Source organism: Ranitomeya variabilis, chromosome 1 (genome assembly GCF_051348905.1).
Source record: "Ranitomeya variabilis isolate aRanVar5 chromosome 1, aRanVar5.hap1, whole genome shotgun sequence".
NCBI classification, from domain to species: domain Eukaryota; kingdom Metazoa; phylum Chordata; class Amphibia; order Anura; family Dendrobatidae; genus Ranitomeya; species Ranitomeya variabilis.
Genome location: NC_135232.1, coordinates 31,693,606 through 31,714,181, shown reverse-complemented (window position 1 = coordinate 31,714,181; position 20,576 = coordinate 31,693,606). Strand labels below are relative to the sequence as shown.

The following is a 20,576-nucleotide window of genomic DNA, read 5'->3' as shown; positions in this document are numbered from 1 at the left end:
TGCTGCATTATATTCTATGGGCCTGTGCTGCATTCCATTCTATGGGCCTCTGCTGCATTATATTCTATGGGCCTGTGCTGCATTCCATTCTATGGGCCTCTGCTGCATTATATTCTATGGGCCTGTGCTGCATTCCATTCTATGGGCCTCTGCTGCATTATATTCTATGGGGCTGGCTGCATTATATTCTATGGGGCTGTGCTGCATTCTATTCTATGGGCCTGTGCTGCATTATATTCTATGGGCCTGTGCTGCATTCCATTCTATGGGCCTGTGCTGCATTATATTCTATGGGCCTGTGCTGCATTGTATTCTATGGGCCTGTGCTGCATTCCATTCTATGGGCCTGTGCTGCATTATATTCTATGGCCTGTGCTGCATTGTATTCTATGGGCCTGTGCTGCATTGTATTCTATGGGAATGTGCTGCATTGTATTCTATGGGCCTGTGCTGCATTGTATTCTATGGGCCTGTGCTGCATTATATTCTATGGGCCTGTGCTGCATTATATTGTATGGGGCTGTGCTGCATTATATTGTATGGGGCTGTGCTGCATTATATTCTATGGGGCTGTGCTGCATTATATTCTATGGGGCTGTGCTGCATTCCATTCTATGGGCCTGTGCTGCATTATATTCTATGGGCCTGTGCTGCATTGTATTCTATGGGCCTGTGCTGCATTCCATTCTATGGGCCTGTGCTGCATTGTATTCTATGGGCCTGTGCTGCATTGTATTCTATGGGCCTGTGCTGCATTCCATTCTATGGGCCTGTGCTGCATTCCATTCTATGGGCCTGTGCTGCATTCCATTCTATGGGCCTGTGCTGCATTCCATTCTATGGGCCTGTGCTGCATTATATTCTATGGGCCTGTGCAGCATTATATTCTATGGGGGCTGTGCTGCATTACATTCTATGGGGGCTGTGCTGCATTACATTCTGTGGGGCTGTGCTGCATTACATTCTATGGGGGCTGTGCTGCATTACATTCTATGGGGGCTGTGCTGCATTACATTCTATGGGGGCTGTGCAGCATTACATTCTATGGGGCTGTGCTGTATTATAGTCTATGGGGGCTGTGCTGCATTACATTCTATGGGGCTGTGCTGTATTACATTCTATGGGGGCTGTGCTGTATTACATTCTATGGGGGCTGAGCTGTAATGCTGGATACAGCTGTAATTATATGTTATATAGTCGTGTTACACTCCCCTCACTTCTTGTAGCCTACAAGTGTACAAAGATATTATACAGTCACCATGTGACAAGTGGGCCTGTGTGACTTCAAATGCCAGGGCTGAATTTTAGTCCCAGTCCGGCCCTGACACGAGCTCTAGGGAGGTGGTAACTGAACTGACCGCAAACCTGATCCTAACCAACACACTAAAGGTAGCTGGTGAACGTGCCTAAAATCCTGGACGTCTCGACGCAGCCTGAGAAACTATCTACTCCTGGAGGGAAAGTAAGACCTCACTTGCCTCAATAGAAATCACCCCAAAGATATAGGAAGCCCCCAACAAATAATAACGGTGAGGTAAGGGGAAAACACAAACGTAGAAATGAAAACAGATTCAGCAAATGAGGCCCGCTAATATTACATAGCAGAAGACAGATAGTGAACTGTGCGGTCAGTAAAAAACCCTATGCAAAATATCCACGCTGAGAATACAAGAACCCCCACACCAACTAACGGTGTGGGGGGAGAAACTCAGCCCCCTAGAGCTACCAGCAAGCAAGGAAATCACATATTAGCAAGCTGGACAAGAAAACAAAAATAAACCAAGAAACATATGACCACTGATGGTCAAAAAATGAATCAAGCAAAACTTAGCTTCTCTTGAAGAGACTGATAACGAAGGACTGCAGGAGAGCTCCAAAATAGCACTGAAGACATTGACAGCAGGCAACAACTGAGAGTCCAGGTGAACTAAATAGGAAACCAGCTAAGAGATAACGAGACAGCTGATCCTGCCACAGACCTGCAGAAAGACACAAAGAACCACCAGAGGGAGCCCAAAGACAGCATTCACACAGTACCAGTTGTGACCACAAGAGGGAGCCCAAAAACAGAGTTCACAACAGTACCCCCCCCTTGAGGAGGGGTCACCGAACCCTCATCAAAACCCCCAGGGCGATCAGGATGAGCCACATGGAAGGCATGAACCAAATCGGCCACATGAACATCAGAGGCGACAACCCAGGAATTATCCTCCTGACCATAGCCCTTCCACTTAACCAAATACTGAAGCCTCCGTCTAGAAATACGAGAATCCAAGATCTTCTCCACCACGTACTCCAATTCGCCCTCAACCAGCACCGGAGCAGGGGGTTCAACAGAAGGAACCACAGGCACCACATACCTCCGCAACAAAGACCTATGGAACACGTTATGAATGGCAAACGACGCTGGGAGGTCCAAACGAAATGACACCGGGTTAAGGATTTCCAAAATCTTATAAGGACCGATGAGGCGAGGCTTGAATTTAGGAGAGGAAACCTTCATAGGAACATACCGAGAAGACAGCCATACCAAATCCCCAACAAGAAGTCGGGGACCCACACCGCGACGGCGGTTGGCAAAGCGCTGAGCCTTCTCCTGTGACAACTTCAAATTGTCCACCACATGGTTCCAAATCTGCTGCAACCTATCCACCACAGAATCCACCCCAGGACAGTCAGAAGGCTCAACCTGACCCGAGGAAAAACGAGGATGAAAACCAGAATTGCAGAAAAAAGGCGAAACCAAAGTAGCAGAACTAGCCCGATTATTAAGGGCAAACTCGGCCAATGGCAAAAAAGTCACCCAATCATCCTGATCAGCAGAAACAAAACATCTTAAATAAGTTTCCAAGGTCTGATTAGTTCGCTCGGTTTGACCATTCGTCTGAGGATGGAAGGCCGACGAAAAAGACAAATCAATACCCATCTTAGCACAAAAGATCCGCCAAAATCTGGACACAAACTGGGATCCTCTGTCAGACACAATATTTTCAGGGATGCCGTGTAAGCGAACCACATTCTGAAAAAATAGAGGAACCAAATCGGAGGAGGAAGGCAACTTAGGCAAGGGCACCAAATGGACCATTTTGGAAAAACGATCACACACCACCCAGATGACAGACATTCTCTGAGAGACTGGAAGATCCGAAATAAAATCCATGGAAATGTGCGTCCAAGGCCTCTTCGGGACAGGCAAAGGCAAAAGCAAACCGCTGGCACGAGAACAGCAAGGCTTAGCCCGAGCACAAATCCCACAGGACTGCACAAAGGAACGCACATCCCGCGACAAGGAAGGCCACCAGAAGGACCTAGCCACCAAATCCCTGGTACCAAAAATCCCAGGATGTCCTGCCAACACCGAAGAATGAACCTCGGAAATAACTCTGCTGGTCCATCTATCTGGGACAAACAGTCTCTCTGGTGGGCAACGGTCCGGTCTATCCGCCTGAAATTTCTGCAGCACTCGTCGCAAATCTGGGGAAATGGCAGACAAAATCACTCCCTCTCTGAGGATACCAGCCAGTTCTGAAACTCCCGGAGAGTCAGGCACAAAACTCCTAGAAAGAGCATCAGCTTTCACGTTCTTCGAACCAGGCAGGTACGAGACCATGAAATCGAAACGGGAGAAAAACAACGACCAACGAGCCTGTCTAGGATTCAGCCGCTTGGCAGACTCGAGATAAATCAGATTTTTGTGATCAGTCAAGACCACCACAACACGATCCTTAGCTCCCTCAAGCCAATGTCGCCACTCCTCAAATGCCCACTTCATAGCCAACAACTCCCGATTACCAACATCATAATTTCGCTCGGCAGGTGAAAACTTTCTTGAAAAGAAAGCACAAGGCTTCATCACAGAGCAATCAGAGCTTCTCTGCGACAAAACAGCCCCTGCTCCAATCTCAGAAGCATCAACCTCGACCTGAAAAGGAAGAGAGACATCAGGCTGACACAAAACAGAACCCTTCTTGGTCAAATCCGTCAAGGGTTTAACCACGCCAGAAAAATTAGCAATGAAGCGACGGTAAAAATTAGCAAAACCCAAGAACTTCTGAAGACTCTTAACAGATGTAGGCTGAGTCCAGTCATGAATAGCCTGGACCTTGACTGGGTCCATCTCAATAGTAGAAGGAGAAAAAATAAAACCCAAAAAGGAAACCTTCTGTACTCCGAAGAGACATTTTGAGCCCTTCACAAATAAGGCATTAGCACGCAGGACCTGAAATACCATCCTGACCTGCTTCACATGGGACTCCCAATCCTCAGAAAAGACCAAAATGTCATCCAGATACACAATCATAAATTTATCCAGATATTCTCGGAAGATGTCATGCATGAAGGACTGGAACACAGAAGGAGCATTAGAGAGTCCAAAAGGCATCACCAAGTACTCAAAATGGCCTTCGGGCGTATTAAATGCTGTTTTCCATTCATCCCCCTGCTTAATGCGCACAAGGTTATACGCACCACAAAGATCTATCTTGGTGAACCAACTGGACCCCTTAATCCGAGCAAACAGATCAGACAACAATGGCAAAGGATACTGAAATTTGACCGTGATTTTATTTAGAAGACGATAATCTATACAAGGTCTCAGAGAACCATCCTTCTTGGCCACAAAAAAGAATCCTGCACCAAGAGGGGAGGAGGACGGGCGAATATGTCCCTTCTCTAAAGACTCCTTTATATAGCTCCGCATTGCGGCATGTTCTGGTACAGACAAATTAAAAAGTCGTCCCTTAGGGAACTTACTACCAGGAATCAAATTTATAGCACAATCACAATCCCTGTGAGGAGGCAGGGCACCGGATCTGGGCTCATCAAATACATCCTGGTAGTCCGACAAAAACTCAGGGACCTCAGAAGGAGTGGAAGAAGCAATTGATACCAAAGGAGCATCGCCATGAATCCCCTGGCAACCCCAACTTGACACAGACATAGCTTTCCAATCCAGAACTGGATTATGGGCCTGCAGCCATGGCAGACCCAACACGACAACATCATGCAAATTATGCAGCACAAGAAAGCGAATCACCTCCTGATGTACAGGAGTCATGCACATGGTCACTTGAGTCCAATTTTGAGGCTTATTCTCAGCCAATGGTGTAGCATCATCTCCCCTCAGTGGAATAGGGAATTCCAAAGGCTCCAGGACAAAACCACAGCGCCTGGCAAACGACAAATCCATCAGATTCAGGGCAGCACCTGAATCCACAAAAGCCATAACCGAGTAGGATGACAAAGAACAAATTAACGTAACAGACAAAATGAATTTAGGCTGTATGGTACCAATGGTGACAGGTTTAGCAATTTTTTTAACGCGCCTAGAGCATGCTGAGATAACATAAGTTGAATCACCACAGTAAAAGCACAACCCATTTTGACGTCTATGATTTTGCCGCTCAATTCTGGTCAGAACTCGGTCACATTGCATAGACTCAGGTCTCTGTTCAGAAAACACCGCCAGATGGTGCGCAGATTTGCGCTCCCGCAAACGCCGATCAATCTGAATGGCCAAAGCCATTGAGTCATTCAGACTTGCAGGCGTGGGGAACCCCACCATAACATTCTTAATGGCTTCAGAAAGACCTTCTCTGAAATTTGCAGCCAGGGCACACTCATTCCACTGAGTAAGCACCGACCATTTCCGAAATTTTTGACAATACACCTCAGCTTCATCCTGGCCCTGAGAAAGAGCCAACAAGGCCTTTTCTGCCTGGTTCTCAAGATTAGGTTCCTCATAAAGCAGTCAAAGCGCCAGAAAAAACGCATCCACATTCAGCAATGCAGGATCTCCTGGCACCAGAGAGAAGGCTCAATCTTGAGGGTCGCCACGTAACAAGGAGATAACAATTTTAACTTGCTGAGCGGAATCACCAGAGGAACGAGGTCTCAAAGATAGAAATAATTTACAATTATTCTTAAAATTCAGAAACCTAGATCTATCTCCAGAAAACAACTCAGGAATAGGTATTTTTGGCTCTGACATAGGGCTATGAACAACAAAATCCTGAATGCTTTGCACCCTTGCAGCAAGATGATCCACACTAGAAGTCAGACTCTGAATATCCATGTCTGCAGCTGAACACAAAACCACCCAGAGATTAAGGGGATGAGAGAAGCTGGACAGACTGCAGCAAAGATAGAGAGAAAAAAAAAAAATTGTACTCAGGGCTTCTCTTATCCCACTTCTGCGATGCATAAAACACTTCTTTGGCCTGCTGTACTGTTATGATCCTAGTGGCTGAGGATCACAAAACGGACTAGCTAAGTTTATGAACATAGACACGAGCTCTAGGGAGGTGGTAACTGAACTGACCGCAAACCTGATGCTAACCAACACACTAAAGGTAGCTGGTGAACGTGCCTAAAATCCTGGACGTCTCGACGCAGCCTGAGAAACTATCTACTCCTGGAGGGAAAGTAAGACCTCACTTGCCTCAAGAGAAATCACCCCAAAGATATAGGAAGCCCCCAACAAATAATAACGGTGAGGTAAAGGGAAAACACAAACGTAGAAATGAAAACAGATTCAGCAAATGAGGCCCGCTAATACTAGATAGCAGAAGACAGATAGTGAACTGTGCGGTCAGTAAAAAAAACCCTATGCAAAATATCCACGCTGAGAATACAAGAACCCCCACACCAACTAACGGTGTGGGGGGAGAAACTCAGCCCCCTAGAGCTACCAGCAAGCAAGGAAATCACATATTAGCAAGCTGGACAAGAAAACAAAAATAAACCAAGAAACATATGACCACTGATGGTCAAAAAATGAATCAAGCAAAACTTAGCTTCTCTTGAAGAGACTGATAATGAAGGACTGCAGGAGAGCTCCAAAATAGCACTGAAGACATTGACAGCAGGCAACAACTGAGAGTCCAGGTGAACTAAATAGGAAACCAGCTAAGAGATAACGAGACAGCTGATCCTGCCTCAGACCTGCAGAAAGACACAAAGAACCACCAGAGGGAGCCCAAAGACAGCATTCACACAGTACCAGTTGTGACCACAAGAGGGAGCCCAAAAACAGAGTTCACAACAAACTACATAATCTTGAATGCTTTGTACTCTTGCAGTGAGATGATCCACACAAGAGGACAGACCTTGAATATCCATATCTACACCTGAGTCCTGAACCACCCAGAGATTAAGGGGAAAAGAGAGACAAAACACACTGCAAAGAAAAAAAAAATGGGTTCAGAACTTCTCTTATCCCTCTTTTGAGATGCATTAACTCATATTCAGTGGCCAGTGTCAGGCAGCTGCTACAAAGGCAAATACAATAATGGGATGTATTAAAAGAGGCATAGATGCTCATGAGGAGAACATAATTTTACCTCTATACAAGTCACTAGTGAGACCACACTTAGAATACTGTGCACAGTTCTGGTCTCCGGTGTAGAAGAAAGACATAGCTGAACTAGAGCGGGTGCAGAGAAGAGCGACCAAGGTTATTAGAGGACTGGGGGGTCTGCCATACCAAGATAGGTTATTGTTATACACAAAGGAAATAAACATGTATATAACAAAACATGTGTACAGTAGATAATATGAATGAATAGGATTAATATTATTTCTCAGCGACTGAATCTACTTTACATCTACGTGAATGGCGCAAGACTTCCAGGCTTCACACATACGAATAGCATATATACATGAGGAAATTGGACTCCATATTTATAGGAATGACTCGTGGCTTCAAACTATTACTTACATGAGTACAAGGATGAGGAGATGGCATTAATACACATGCCCCAGCATCCTACTTCTACTCCTCGCTCGTAGATGAGGTAATCTGTAGAGTTATGAGGAGCATACGGATTCCCATGGTAAACAATCTAAAGAAAAAAAAATACAGACATGTAAAATAAAATATTTAAAAAAATAAAAATTTACTCTTTTTCTACAATGCTTCTTTCATTTTCTCCACTGTTGTTGAAGTTTCCCCAACCCACCACTGCCAAAAAGAAAGAAAGGGCATCCAGCTCTTTACACTCCAGCAATCAGATCTAATTTGATTGTTGTTTTAGGCAGTAAGTGTTCATTTTTAATACAGCGCCCCCACAGGCAAAACGAAGTATTGCATTATTAGATTAGAAATCAAAGATGTGACTATGTAATAATATAGGAAAATGTCTGGTTGTCCAAAGAGAAAAAAAACAAAACACAATTTGTAAAGCAAATGTTAAAGAAAGATCCTGAAAGTCCGGTATTAATTCAGAATTTCCTATTTTATTTCAGACATTCCTTTTAGGATGAATGCTCAATTCTGACATCTTGACCTTAGTTCAAACAGTCACTCAGAAGACACTATAATAGGCCTAAGGGGCATTATAACTTTCTCCTGATGTCTGACGTACACAGTGTATAGCATGGGCTATACAGTTTTTAGTATGTGCATATTGTATATTCATTATGTAAACTAGGGGGCGGGGCACTGAGGGATCAGTGACCTGTCAGCAGTCTGCATTATGAATACCTAATCAGAGTACCACATGAAGACCTCCACAGGCCTCCCCCGAAGCACGAGCATATCATTAACTCAAAACTAAAAATATAGATTAAACAACAACCACAAGACGGATTCCATCACCAGGTATCATTAATCAGTATAACGGCTCCGACCTGACACTGTCTGTAGGTTACTCAGCACAATCCTGCAGACAGGTTCCCTTTAAGAACATAGGGAGAATTATCAAATAAAGAGGGGAAAAAATGAAGTAAAAAAAAAAAGTGTTTATAAAAAATACTTTATGTATTGAGTTGTAAAGTCCCTGCTCTTTCCCTGATCATGCAGCTTTTTTCAGTTTTGCGCTGCGTTGCTCCATTGCAGAGATGTTCACAATTGTAGTTTTGGAGCTCAGTGTGTGTAATCTTTGTTTGTAGTGCAAGTGGGCATGTCTTCAGAGTCTTCTCTGGGGGGCGTGTGCTTTAATAGCTTCCTCCCAGATGCTGCCAATCATAGGTTGCAGCTGATCTAGCAGTCTATTAGTCTCAGATGCAGCAGAGCTGTGATTGGCTGCATCTGAGAGGAAGGGGTGAAAGAACACGGCCCCACAGAAGACTCTGAAGAAGCGCACAGTTGGACTACAAGCATAGATTTCACATACTGCGATCCAAAAGCAATAAATGTGATTATCTCTGCAATGGAGCAACACTGCACAAAATGGAAAAGAGCGGCAGAATCAGGGGAGCTCAGAGATTTTTACAAAGTAATTAAAAAAGCCCCCCATTAACTTTTTTCCCCCTAGACATGAAAGTATACTGTAGTCTCAGTGTTTTAATACGCTTACCTACCATTGTCTTCTCAGGTATCTAGAGCTGTTCTGGTCCTCTTCCGAGTGATGTCACGACTCTTCAGACTCTCTGGACCACACTGCGCTCTGTGTGTAATCCAGAATTAGCTTTTACAATGTAAGTCTATGGAGCATCAGAACAAAACTCTGTTGACATTGTAAAAGAGACTTCTCAGTCACATATAGAGCGCAGAGTGATCCGGAGAGTCTACATTGCATTCACATGACTTAGAAGAGGCGCTGGATGGACTGTGTCTGCGTTTGTGTATACTGTATATACATACATCGATCCATTGCATATTCACATTTGTTGTTCTGAAGCGCAGTATGTGAAATCTCTGCTTCTACTGCCACTTTATTCCAGGAGGCATGCGTTTTCTCACAGTTCATCAGCGTATGAGATTACCACAATAGACAGCGTCTGGGAGGGACTGGTGAAAGAGCAGGACCCCAGAGAATACATTGAACAAACATCTAGTTGTGCTGAAAACAGAGATTTCACATACTGCTCTCCTGAAACAACCAATACAAATACCTCGGCAATTACATTTTGCACTGCAAAACTAAAGAGCAGCAGAATCAGGGGGATGAGAAGTGTGTGTGTGTGTGTGTGTGTATGTGTGTGTATGTGTGTGTATGTGTGTATGTGTGTATGTGTGTATGTGTGTATGTGTGTATGTATGTATGTATGTATGTATGTATGTATGTATGTATGTATGTATGTATGTATGTATGTATTGTGATGTAGTGACCCCTGTAACAGGTAGGGGGCGCTGCATGGTCTCCCCGGTATGTGCACGGAGTCGTATTGAGGCCGTGAGAATCGACCTGCAGTGATGTCAGGATCACGTGACCAGCTCAGGTGATCCATTACTGTGGGTGTGGTTACGGGTACATAATGTGGCCAGGGTGTGGGTCACATGATCTTCTGTGTGGTTCCTGTGTGGTTCCAGTGTTTGGATCGGATAGGTCCAAGTGCAAGGTCCTGGAGGCCTGTGTGGGAAGACCTGGGAGGAGGCTTCCTGGAAAGCACATGGCTTGGACCTGGTGGCCTGTGGTGTTGGACTAAGTCCTGAATAGCACCCAGTCAGGCCACATGCCTCTGTGGTGGACGGTCCCAGGTGGGATGGACGTTCTGAAGACCACAGTGTGATCATGGTCCTGGACAGTCTGTGTTAGAAGCTCCTGTGAGTGGAGTCTTCTTGGAGCACCTGAGAGACTGTGGACCTGGATGATCGGTGTTGGGGAAGCTACCGGCCTTCGGTGGCTCTGGACTGACTGTTGTGTGCCGGCCAGGCAAGTTGGTGAACCCTGTAAGGCAGTTTCCCCAGGAGAGAGGACTGACAAGGAGTCAGCAGACGGAGCAGGAGCTCCCATAAGGTACCATTGACTGATGGTGCTTGTTATGTTCTATGAACTGTGTGGTAACCCACCGCAACTGGTCAGGAGAGGACCAACATGTTTAGTTGCTGCAGACTAAGGATATGAAACTTGATGTGATGTCCTGGTACAGTGTGTAAATGGACTGTTCATGATGTGGTTTATGATACCTTAATAAACCAAATAGACTGTTTTGTTTTTAAAACCCGTGCCCGTGTGCTGAATATCGCGGCCAAGCGAGTGTCCCCCAATACACTCAGTAAGAGTAGTCTTACTGTATGTATGTATGTATGTATGTACGTACGTACGTACATACGTACGTATATTATATATATATATATATATATATATATATATATATATATATATATATATATATATATATATATATATATATATATATATATATATATATACACACTCACTGGCCACTTTATTAGGTACACCTGTCCAACTTCTTGTTAACACTTAATTTCTAATCAGCCAATCACATGGCGGCAACTCAGTGCATTTAGGCATGTAGACATGGTCAAGACAATCTCCTGCAGTTCAAACCGAGCATCAGTATGGGGAAGAAAGGTGATTTGAGTGCCTTTGAACGTGGCATGGTTGTTGGTGCCAGAAGGGCTGGTCTGAGTATTTCAGAAACTGCTGATCTACTGGGATTTTCACGCACAACCATCTCTAGGGTTTACAGAGAATGGTCCGAAAAAGAAAAAAAATCCAGTGAGCGGCAGTTCTGTGGGCGGAAATGCCTTGTTGATGCCAGAGGTCAGAGGAGAATGGGCAGACTGGTTCGAGCTGATAGAAAGGCAACAGTGACTCAAATCGCCACCCGTTACAACCAAGGTAGGCCTAAGAGCATCTCTGAACGCACAGTGCGTCGAACTTTGAGGCAGATGGGCTACAGCAGCAGAAGACCACACCGGGTACCACTCCTTTCAGCTAAGAACAGGAAACTGAGGCTACAATTTGTACAAGCTCATCGAAATTGGACAGTAGAAGATTGGAAAAACGTTGCTTGGTCTGATGAGTCTCGATTTCTGCTGCGACATTCGGATGGTAGGGTCAGAATTTGGCGTAAACAACATGAAAGCATGGATCCATCCTGCCTTGTATGGAGCATCTTTGGGATGTGCAGCCGACAAATCTGCGGCAACTGTGTGATGCCATCATGTCAATATGGACCAAAATCTCTGAGGAATGCTTCCAGCACCTTGTTGAATCTATGCCACGAAGAATTGAGGCAGTTCTGAAGGCAAAAGGGGGTCCAACCCGTTACTAGCATGGTGTACCTAATAAAGTGGCCGGTGAGTGTATATATACATATATATATATATATATATATATATATATATATATATATATATATATATATATATATATATATATATATATATATATATATATATATATATATATATATATACGCATACAGATAGTGACAGGTCCATTTAACACAACTTCAAATCCTAGAAAGTTCCAGTAAGGAATTATTTAGCCAAAGCCAAACAGTCAGATTAAAAAAAGACAAGTTGGTGTCCAAGGGGGAAAATTCATGTCTAAGCTTTGTTCTTTTGTTTTTGCTTAGCTCACCTGTCCCATATAATCGGTAAAGAAAAGCATGTTGGAGAGGAAAGCCGTCCATCCGATTAGGTGACTCACACACAGGTAGCGATAATGTGACGGCATTGTTAAGAGAGCGTAGAAAAGAGACTTCAGGGTCATTCGCTTTTGTGCCTAAAAAAAAAATAAAATGAAGAGAATATATATATATATATATATATATATATATATATATATATATATATATATATATATATATACAGTATATATAATAGAAAACTAACAGATGAGCAAGCCTGATATTAACATATTTGTGTTCATCTCCCAAAAGCTGGGGACTGAACACGCATCGTTTCTCCCTTCTGTCTGCCCTTCTACAGTACAGACCAAAAGTTTGGACACACCTTCTCATTTAAAGATTTTTCTATATTTTCATGACTATGAAAATTGTACATTCACACTGAAGGCATCAAAACTATGAATTAACACATGTGGAATTATATACTTAACAAAAAAGTATGAAACAACTGAAATTATGTCATATTCTAGGTTCTTCAAAGTAGCCACCTTTTGCTTTGATGAATACTTTGCACACTCTTGGCATTCTCTTGATGAGCTTCAAGAGGTAGTCACCGGTAATGGTTTTCACTTCACAGGTGTGCCCTGTCAGGTTTAATAAGTGGAATTTCTTGCCTTATAAATGGGGTTGGTGTAACAGAGTGTCACCCCAGCCTGTACACATGGACCATACTTTAATCAGGCTTACATTACCATTCCTTGCCCTGTATCTGGTGGGGGCATGCTTGTCTTTGTTCCCCTCTTCAGGGGGCATCTCCAATACACAAACCTGTAGAGAGACTGCAGACACGGATTCTGGAACTTTCTTAATCCTTAGAGCTATGTTTAAGGGGGTGGGTGTTGGGATCAGCCCCTTTGTTGGGCAGAGATACTAAGAGTGGTAGGACAACAAGCCACATCTTCTGTTAGTCGATGCTGTGTGCTTTGAAGGACAAGGATCTGCTGCTGCAGCTGGATCCTGGTATCATGTATGGAGATTGGAGATCATTTTGCCACATGGAATTGTGAGGTCTCACCACCCTACTAGATTTAAGGACTGAATCTGAAGACTGTGTTGTGAGGTGACTTGGGAAGGGCTGGGATCTTATGCTGAGGCGAGATTCTGGTGCCAGAGTGTGGAGGGTAAAAAGCTGCCACATTGGACTGTGTTGTGTCCCTAATCTGCTGGAGCCATTGAATTCACTAAAGGACTATTTCTATTTCTCTGGCGTCAGATTGCCGGGTGGCACCCCCGGATCTGCTCCCTTTGTGTGGACTCATTGTGGACACTGCAGAATTACTTTCTTTTCAGTTGTCTCAGTTCCCTGCTCCAATAAATCTTGTTGGATTGTTTATCGGCCTGGTGTCTCTTTCTGCTCTGTCGTATACCCCGCATAAAATAGACCATCAGTGGCCATCTTAAATAGTGTGGAACCCACATGTGGGCCAATCACCATCAAGGGCGGCCTTTAATACATAAATCCAAAATAGCACATAATATGTACATCCAATAAAAGATCATGTCATTGTGGCGATACAGTATACCATAATTAGACATATCATATAAAAATACATATCAAAAACAAAAGAAAAATAGAAGTACAGCCATATAGGGACACCCCATGTCAAAATATCAGCCAATCACATCCCCGTTGTAGAATTGTCATGGTGATCACAACCCTGTATACATAGAGGCTGTCCAATCGCAATAATCGCTGATAAATGCGCCAAAACTGACCTCACACTATCACATCCTGAAGTCCAGAGGCTGCAAGACGCCGGCGCACGCGCACGCACCGGCGTCTTGCAGCCTCTGGACTTCAGGATGTGATAGTGTGAGGTCAGTTTTGGCGCATTTATCAGCGATTATTGCGATTGGACAGCCTCTATGTATACAGGGTTGTGATCACCATGACAATTCTACAACGGGGATGTGATTGGCTGATATTTTGACATGGGGTGTCCCTATATGGCTGTACTTCTATTTTTCTTTTGTTTTTGATATGTATTTTTATATGATATGTCTAATTATGGTATACTGTATCGCCACAATGACATGATCTTTTATTGGATGTACAGATTATGTGCTATTTTGGATTTATGTATTAAAGGCCGCCCTTGATGGTGATTGGCCCACATGTGGGTTCCACACTATTTAAGATGGCCACTGATGGTCTATTTTATGCTTGATAAAGGCTGATTTCCAGCCGAAACGTTGCATGTTTGTAATGGCAGAATAAAGAAGTTTGAATTTTTCTTCACCTGAACATGGATGCTGCTCCTTTTTTCATTGACTGTGTGAGTATTGGTCCAGTTGGATTCATGGACTGTGGAGCGTGCACCGTGGATATCTGAGTGCTGCTGGTTAAACCTGTTTTTTTGCCTGTCGTATACCCCGTCACAGTTGGGATCATCACTTGTGTTGTGCAGAAGTCTGGTGGATACACAGCTGATAGTCCTACTGAATAGACTGTTAGAATTTGTATTATGGCAACAAAAAAGCAGCTAAGTAAAGTTTATCCGAGTCACCAGCCTCCGAAATCGCAGGTTAACAGCAGCTCAGATTAGAGACCAGGTCAATGCCACACAGAGTTCTAGCAGCAGACACATCTCTACAACAACTGTTAAGAGGAGACTTTGTGCAGCAGGCCTTCATGGTAAAATAGCTGCCAGGAAACTACTGCTAAGGACAGGCAACAAGCAGAAGAGACTTGTTTGGGCTAAAGAACACAAGGAATGGACATTAGACCAGTGGAAATCTGTGCTTTGGTCTGATGAGTCCAAATTTGAGATCTTGGTTCCAACCACCGTGTCTTTGTGCGACGCAGAAAAGGTGAACGGCTGGACTCTACATGCCTGGTTCCCACCGTGAAGCATGGAGGAGGAGGTGTGATGGTGTGGGGGTGCTTTGCTGGTGACACTGTTGGGGATTTATTCAAAATTGAAGGCATTCTGAACCAGCATGGCTACCACAGCATCTTGCAGCGGCATGCTATTCCATCCGGTCTGTGTTTAGTTGGACCATCATTTATTTTTCAATAGGACAATGACCCCAAACACACCTCCAGGCTGTGTAAGGGCTATTTGACCAAGAAGGAGAGTGATGGGGTGCTACGCCAGATGACCTGGCCTCCACAGTCACCAGACCTGAACCCAATCGAGATGGTTTGGGGTGAGCTGGACCGCAGAGTGAAGGCAAAAGGGCCAACAAGTGCTAAGCATCTCTGGGAACTCCTTCAAGATTGTTGGAAGACCATTCCCGGTGACTACCTCTTGAAGCTCATCAAGAGAATGCCAAGAGTGTGCAAAGCAGTCATCAAAGTGAAAGGTGGCTACTTTGAAGAACCTAGAATACAAGACATATTTTCAGTTGTTTCACATTTTTTTGTTAAGTATATAATTCCACATGTCTTAATTCATAGTTTGGATGCCTTCAGCGTGAATGTACAATTTTCATAGTCATGAAAATACAAGAAAAATCTTTAAATGAGAAGGTGTGTCCAAACTTTTAGTCTGTACTGTATATTTGCGGAACGTGTGCGTCTTCAATTAAGGGAAATTTTATTTTCCCCAAATTTGTTATTGGTAACAAAGTAAGGTGACCCTTATACACAGATATTTAGCTAGTCCCAGAAAATACACCAGGCTTGAAGATATAAAGATACAGTATATGTTTCCATTCAGAGGCAGCCACTGCTCCTGCTCTCCACTTCTACAATTTATCCAGTGCAGACCATGCTCTGTGAGCAAAACTTCCCGAACTCCAAACTGATACATTGTAACAATCCAGCAGAGATCTGTGCAGCTACTGATACAATGTGTCCAGCACAGACAATGCTCTGTGAGCGAAACATCAGCAGCCGCTGCACAGATCTCTGCTGGATTGTCCAGTATCAGTCTGGAGGTCGGGATGTTTCGCTCACAGAGCATGGTCTGCACTGGATACATTGTATCAGCTGAGATCAGCACCAGCTATATACAGGGTCACTGCCTCTGAATGGAAACAAGAGAGTTCTCATTCCCTGACAGATAGACATCTTGAAAATGGCAAAAACTGAAATACAAAACATCTTGGAAAGTTTCAAAACTTTTCATTTATATAACAATACAAGCCGGTTCTTGAGTTTATAGGGCACGTCGGTGTCTATTTTAATACATTTCTGGGTTATTTAACAAGTCTTCTTCTTCCTGCATTATCTGCGGCTTGTACAGATTACTTTGTGCTTTTCTCCTTTCTGTGCCATAAATGATCACTTAGCACATTTTGATCTCAGCACAAATTGTATAGTAGCAATTATCAGAACTCAGTACCCCTTCAGTGAAATCTCCATTTATATGCCTGAGAAGCAAGTGTATGGATATTAGCGGAGTGTATGGAGTTCATCCTGAATCCTGGATTATTACATTATGGGGGAAGTTAGCTGAACTAGTGTAAATGGGAGTCAATCAAAGCTTTACATAACTGCACCGTGTTCCAAATTATTATGCAAATGATATTTTTCTCCGATTTTCCTAAATGGTCGGTGCAAATGACAGTCAGTCTAATAAAAGTCATCACCCGTTAGATTATACATCGAATTTTATTGAAGAAACCTCCCAGTGATAACAGTATAGTCTCCAAAATGAATAAAACCCTCACAATGCACTGTTCCAAATTATTAGGCACAGAAGAATTTCTAGACATTTGATATAAAGAACTGAAAATGCTCATTTGTGGAATTTGCAGCACTAGGAGGTCATATTCACTGAACAAAAAGCTATTTAACTCCAAAACCTCCTAACAGGCCAAGTTACATGTTACCATAGGAGCCTTCTTTGATGTCACCTTCACAATTCTTGCATCCATTGAACTTGTGAGTTTTTGGAGAGTTTCTGCTTGTATTTCTTTGCCTCCCAGAGCTGCTGGTTTGATGTGAACGGCCTCCCACCCTCATAGATCTTTTGCTTGATGATCCTCCAAAGGTTCCCTATAGGGTTGAGGTCAGGGTAAGATGGTGGCCACACCATGAGTTTATCTCCCTTTATGCCCATAGCAGCCAATGACTCAGAGGTTTTCTTTGCAGCATGAGATGGTGCATTGTCAGCATGAAGATGATTTTGCTCCTCAAGGCACGTTTCTGCTTTTTATACCATGGAAGAAAGTTGTCAGTCAGAAACTCTATATACTTTGCAGAGGTCATTTTCACACCTTCAGGAACCTTAAAGGGCCTTACCAGCTGTTTCTCCATGATTCCGGCCCAAAACATGACTCCTCCACCTCCTTGCTGACGTCGCAGCCTTGTTGGGACATGGTGGCAATCCACCAACCATCCACTACTCCATCCATCTGGACCATCCAGGTTTGCTTGACGCTCATCAGTCAACAAGACTGTTTGGAAAAAACTTTTAGCTCTCAGTCACCAAGAACCAAGTATAACTGCTTCCTCTCCATTTGCTATAGCATCTCCCCTTCTACCAGGTGTATGACACAAATGCCTTAAGGGGTTTGTCGACTTGAAAGATCCCCTTAAAGGCATTGTCTCAACGTATAACACTTCAAGGCAGGCGCTTACTTGCCATCTGCGTGAAATGAAGGGTCAATGAAATCTCCTTACAGACCGGTGTATTGAGGGATATTATTGGTGAAGTGCTTTATTTTCTTGACATCCTGCAGAGCATATCGTGTCAAGAACACGGAGCAAGACGAGCGCGGCGGCTGCTAATAAAGAACAAGTCTGGCTTTTTACACTTTCGGGAAGTTTTCGCAGCCTTGGGGTACTTTTTTCATTTCACACTCCTGTACTCTTGGACACCGAGGGATTTACACTCTTGGTTCTGACAAAATGAGCTCTGCCGCGTCTCACACCTCAGGCAGTAAAGAAAAGAAAAACCTTAAAAAGTATCTGGCCCGGAGATAATATGCCATTAGCGAGCTTGTTGTGGCCATCCTCCTCCATTCTCGTCCTTCTCCCCTGTGCTTTACATACAAAAAAAAAAATCTATATTCCCCAAGTGCTGAATGTTGGCAACTGGAGATCATCAACTGAGTTTCCACTTACAGTAGTCGCAAATTTGTGCAGGTCAGATGTAGTCGAGCCGAGTTTGTCACGTCTCGCAATGCGCTGAAACATCATACAATACCTTAGGGTTCCCAAACGAATAATGGCAAGGTGAACTTTATGACTATCCATGGTGCTTATACATTAGGGAACATGGATCCTAGGAGCCTGCACATGACTTCGTAGTAGAGCCCTATGTCAAGGGTGAGCAAAAAAAAAAAAAAATAGGAGGCCTTCAGCCAAAACTTAAATCAGCCCCCCGGTGCCAAATTTTCCCACCAATGACAGAAGAACCTGGCAGTTTTTCTCCCAGTATACTCTTCCTGCCGTGCTTTAGTTTTTGTTTTGTTGTTTTATTTCCCTTCTTCCAAGAATCACAACATTTTTGTTTTTCCCATCAGCATAGCCATATGAGAGTTTACTTTTGAAAAAAAAAAAAAAATTCCAGGTTTGTTGAAATTGGGGAAAAAAATGCAATTCCGCCATTTTTTTTAATTCACTTTATGTTAAAAATTACTTGTTTTGTTTGCTTTTTATTGCATTTTTGGGGTGAGGCATGGCGACTGAAAAATGGCAATTTAGAAGTGTTTATTTTATGGGTTAAATAACTAAAGATTTCGATAGTCAGGTGGCGAGAAGGGAGAAAATGAGGAGGATTCTAAATTTTTGATTTTCGTTATTTTTAGATTTTAATTTTTCTAATTTCCCTTAGGGGACATTAACATGCGATCATAGTTCTATACACTGCAATAAGACTGACAATCTATTACTGTTATCAATATACTATAATAAGTCTGTATTGCAGAAAAAAGCTAAAATCGTGGTCTCCTGTGAAGCCCGTCCTATGGCAGCCATGGGTGCCTTCAACAGGCTCTCGGCTGACAAGGCAGCCCATCCCCACCACTCGATCAGCTTTAAAAGGGTTCTCCACTACTTTAACATTGATGATCTATCTGCAGGATAAGTTATCAATGTCTTATTGGTGAGGGTTCAACACCCGGCACCCCCGCCGATCAGCTGTTCCCGGTGTCAGCGGCAGCTGGAACCGACTAGTTATCGAGCTGTATAGCCGTGTTGGCCAGGTATTGAACCACCTATTGATTTGAATAGGGGGCAGATGTGCAGTATCCAGTAGCGGCACCTATACAGTAGACAGAGCTGAACTGTGCAGCTCGGTAACTGGTCAGTTCCGGCTGTTGTCGACATAGAGAACAGCTGTTCTATGGAGATACCGGTCAGACATTGTTGACCTATCCTACAGATAGGTCGTCAATGTTAAAGGGAGTGGACAACCTTTTTAACTGCTGCTTCCAAGGAGCATTTAGGAGGGATAGCAGCTATCGGAGTTCAGCTCTGATTGCTGCTGTTACAGACAGCTGCATGCTGTATACCACAGCTAGCATCGATCAGATATGATGGGGTCTTATCTCCTGAGTCCACTTCCTACATCTTCATCATGCCAGATGCACACCAGAAAGGTGTTCTTCCATCATTCTTCTGCCAAACCTCACAGAAACCACTAACTCCAGGAGGCATATTCATTCAGAGAGGCAGAAACAGTCCGTGGAGAGACGAGGGATAGACATGGAGAAATGTGGCATCTAAAAATGGGGACAGTGGAGGTCAAAATCTGTCAGCAGAGGGTGAATGGATCCACTTTATCAATATAGTGCAAAACATTTAGCTTCGTAAAATCCCCCATGGAGTTTCAATAAGTGGCTTTAGCTGCTGCTTGATAAAACTGTACATTTCCAGGGCCAATCGTGGACTCACTCTTGGCCTTCAGAATCCATTGAGAAATTAGTGGATTCGAGACACTGTCCTAAGAAAAATCATGATTCCCTTATAAAAATACATAATTCATGGATGGCTTGCGCCTGATCGATTACTCTAGCCTAACGGCATGAGTACAGGAAGAGGAAGTCACTCAAGTGGCTGTTGATTGGCTGTTTGTTGCAAGTCCCCGTTGGAGAGCGTCTTTGACATGAGGCACATGATGTGGCATATATGTGGCCAGCCCAAGCTATAATTAGTGGTAAAGTAAGTGCTGCTGGAATTCCCTCTACAGAGGTCCAACTACAAATGTAAACAGAGTGTGGGAAACTGCTCCAAAGAATGGAGATGGAGTGCAAATAAGTGTACAGCTCGCCTCTCAAGAAGAATGGCCATATCAACCAGCACCATTATGGAGCCCCTTTGTATTGTTTACAAGAGGACCCTTCATGTAGACCTGATT

At 43.6% G+C, this 20,576-nt stretch overlaps 1 protein-coding gene across 1 annotated transcript in view; it reads right to left on the bottom strand.

The window, feature by feature from the left end:
* SLC45A2 (solute carrier family 45 member 2) overlaps positions 1-20,576 on the bottom strand; it is a 118,298-nt gene that overhangs the window by 45,039 nt on the left and 52,683 nt on the right. The window contains exons 4-5 of the mRNA XM_077281822.1: positions 12,276-12,419; positions 7,718-7,841 (exon numbers count right to left, since the gene is read on the bottom strand). Coding sequence (XP_077137937.1) covers positions 7,718-7,841; positions 12,276-12,419 — 268 coding nt within the window. The remainder of the gene's footprint in view (positions 1-7,717; positions 7,842-12,275; positions 12,420-20,576) is intronic.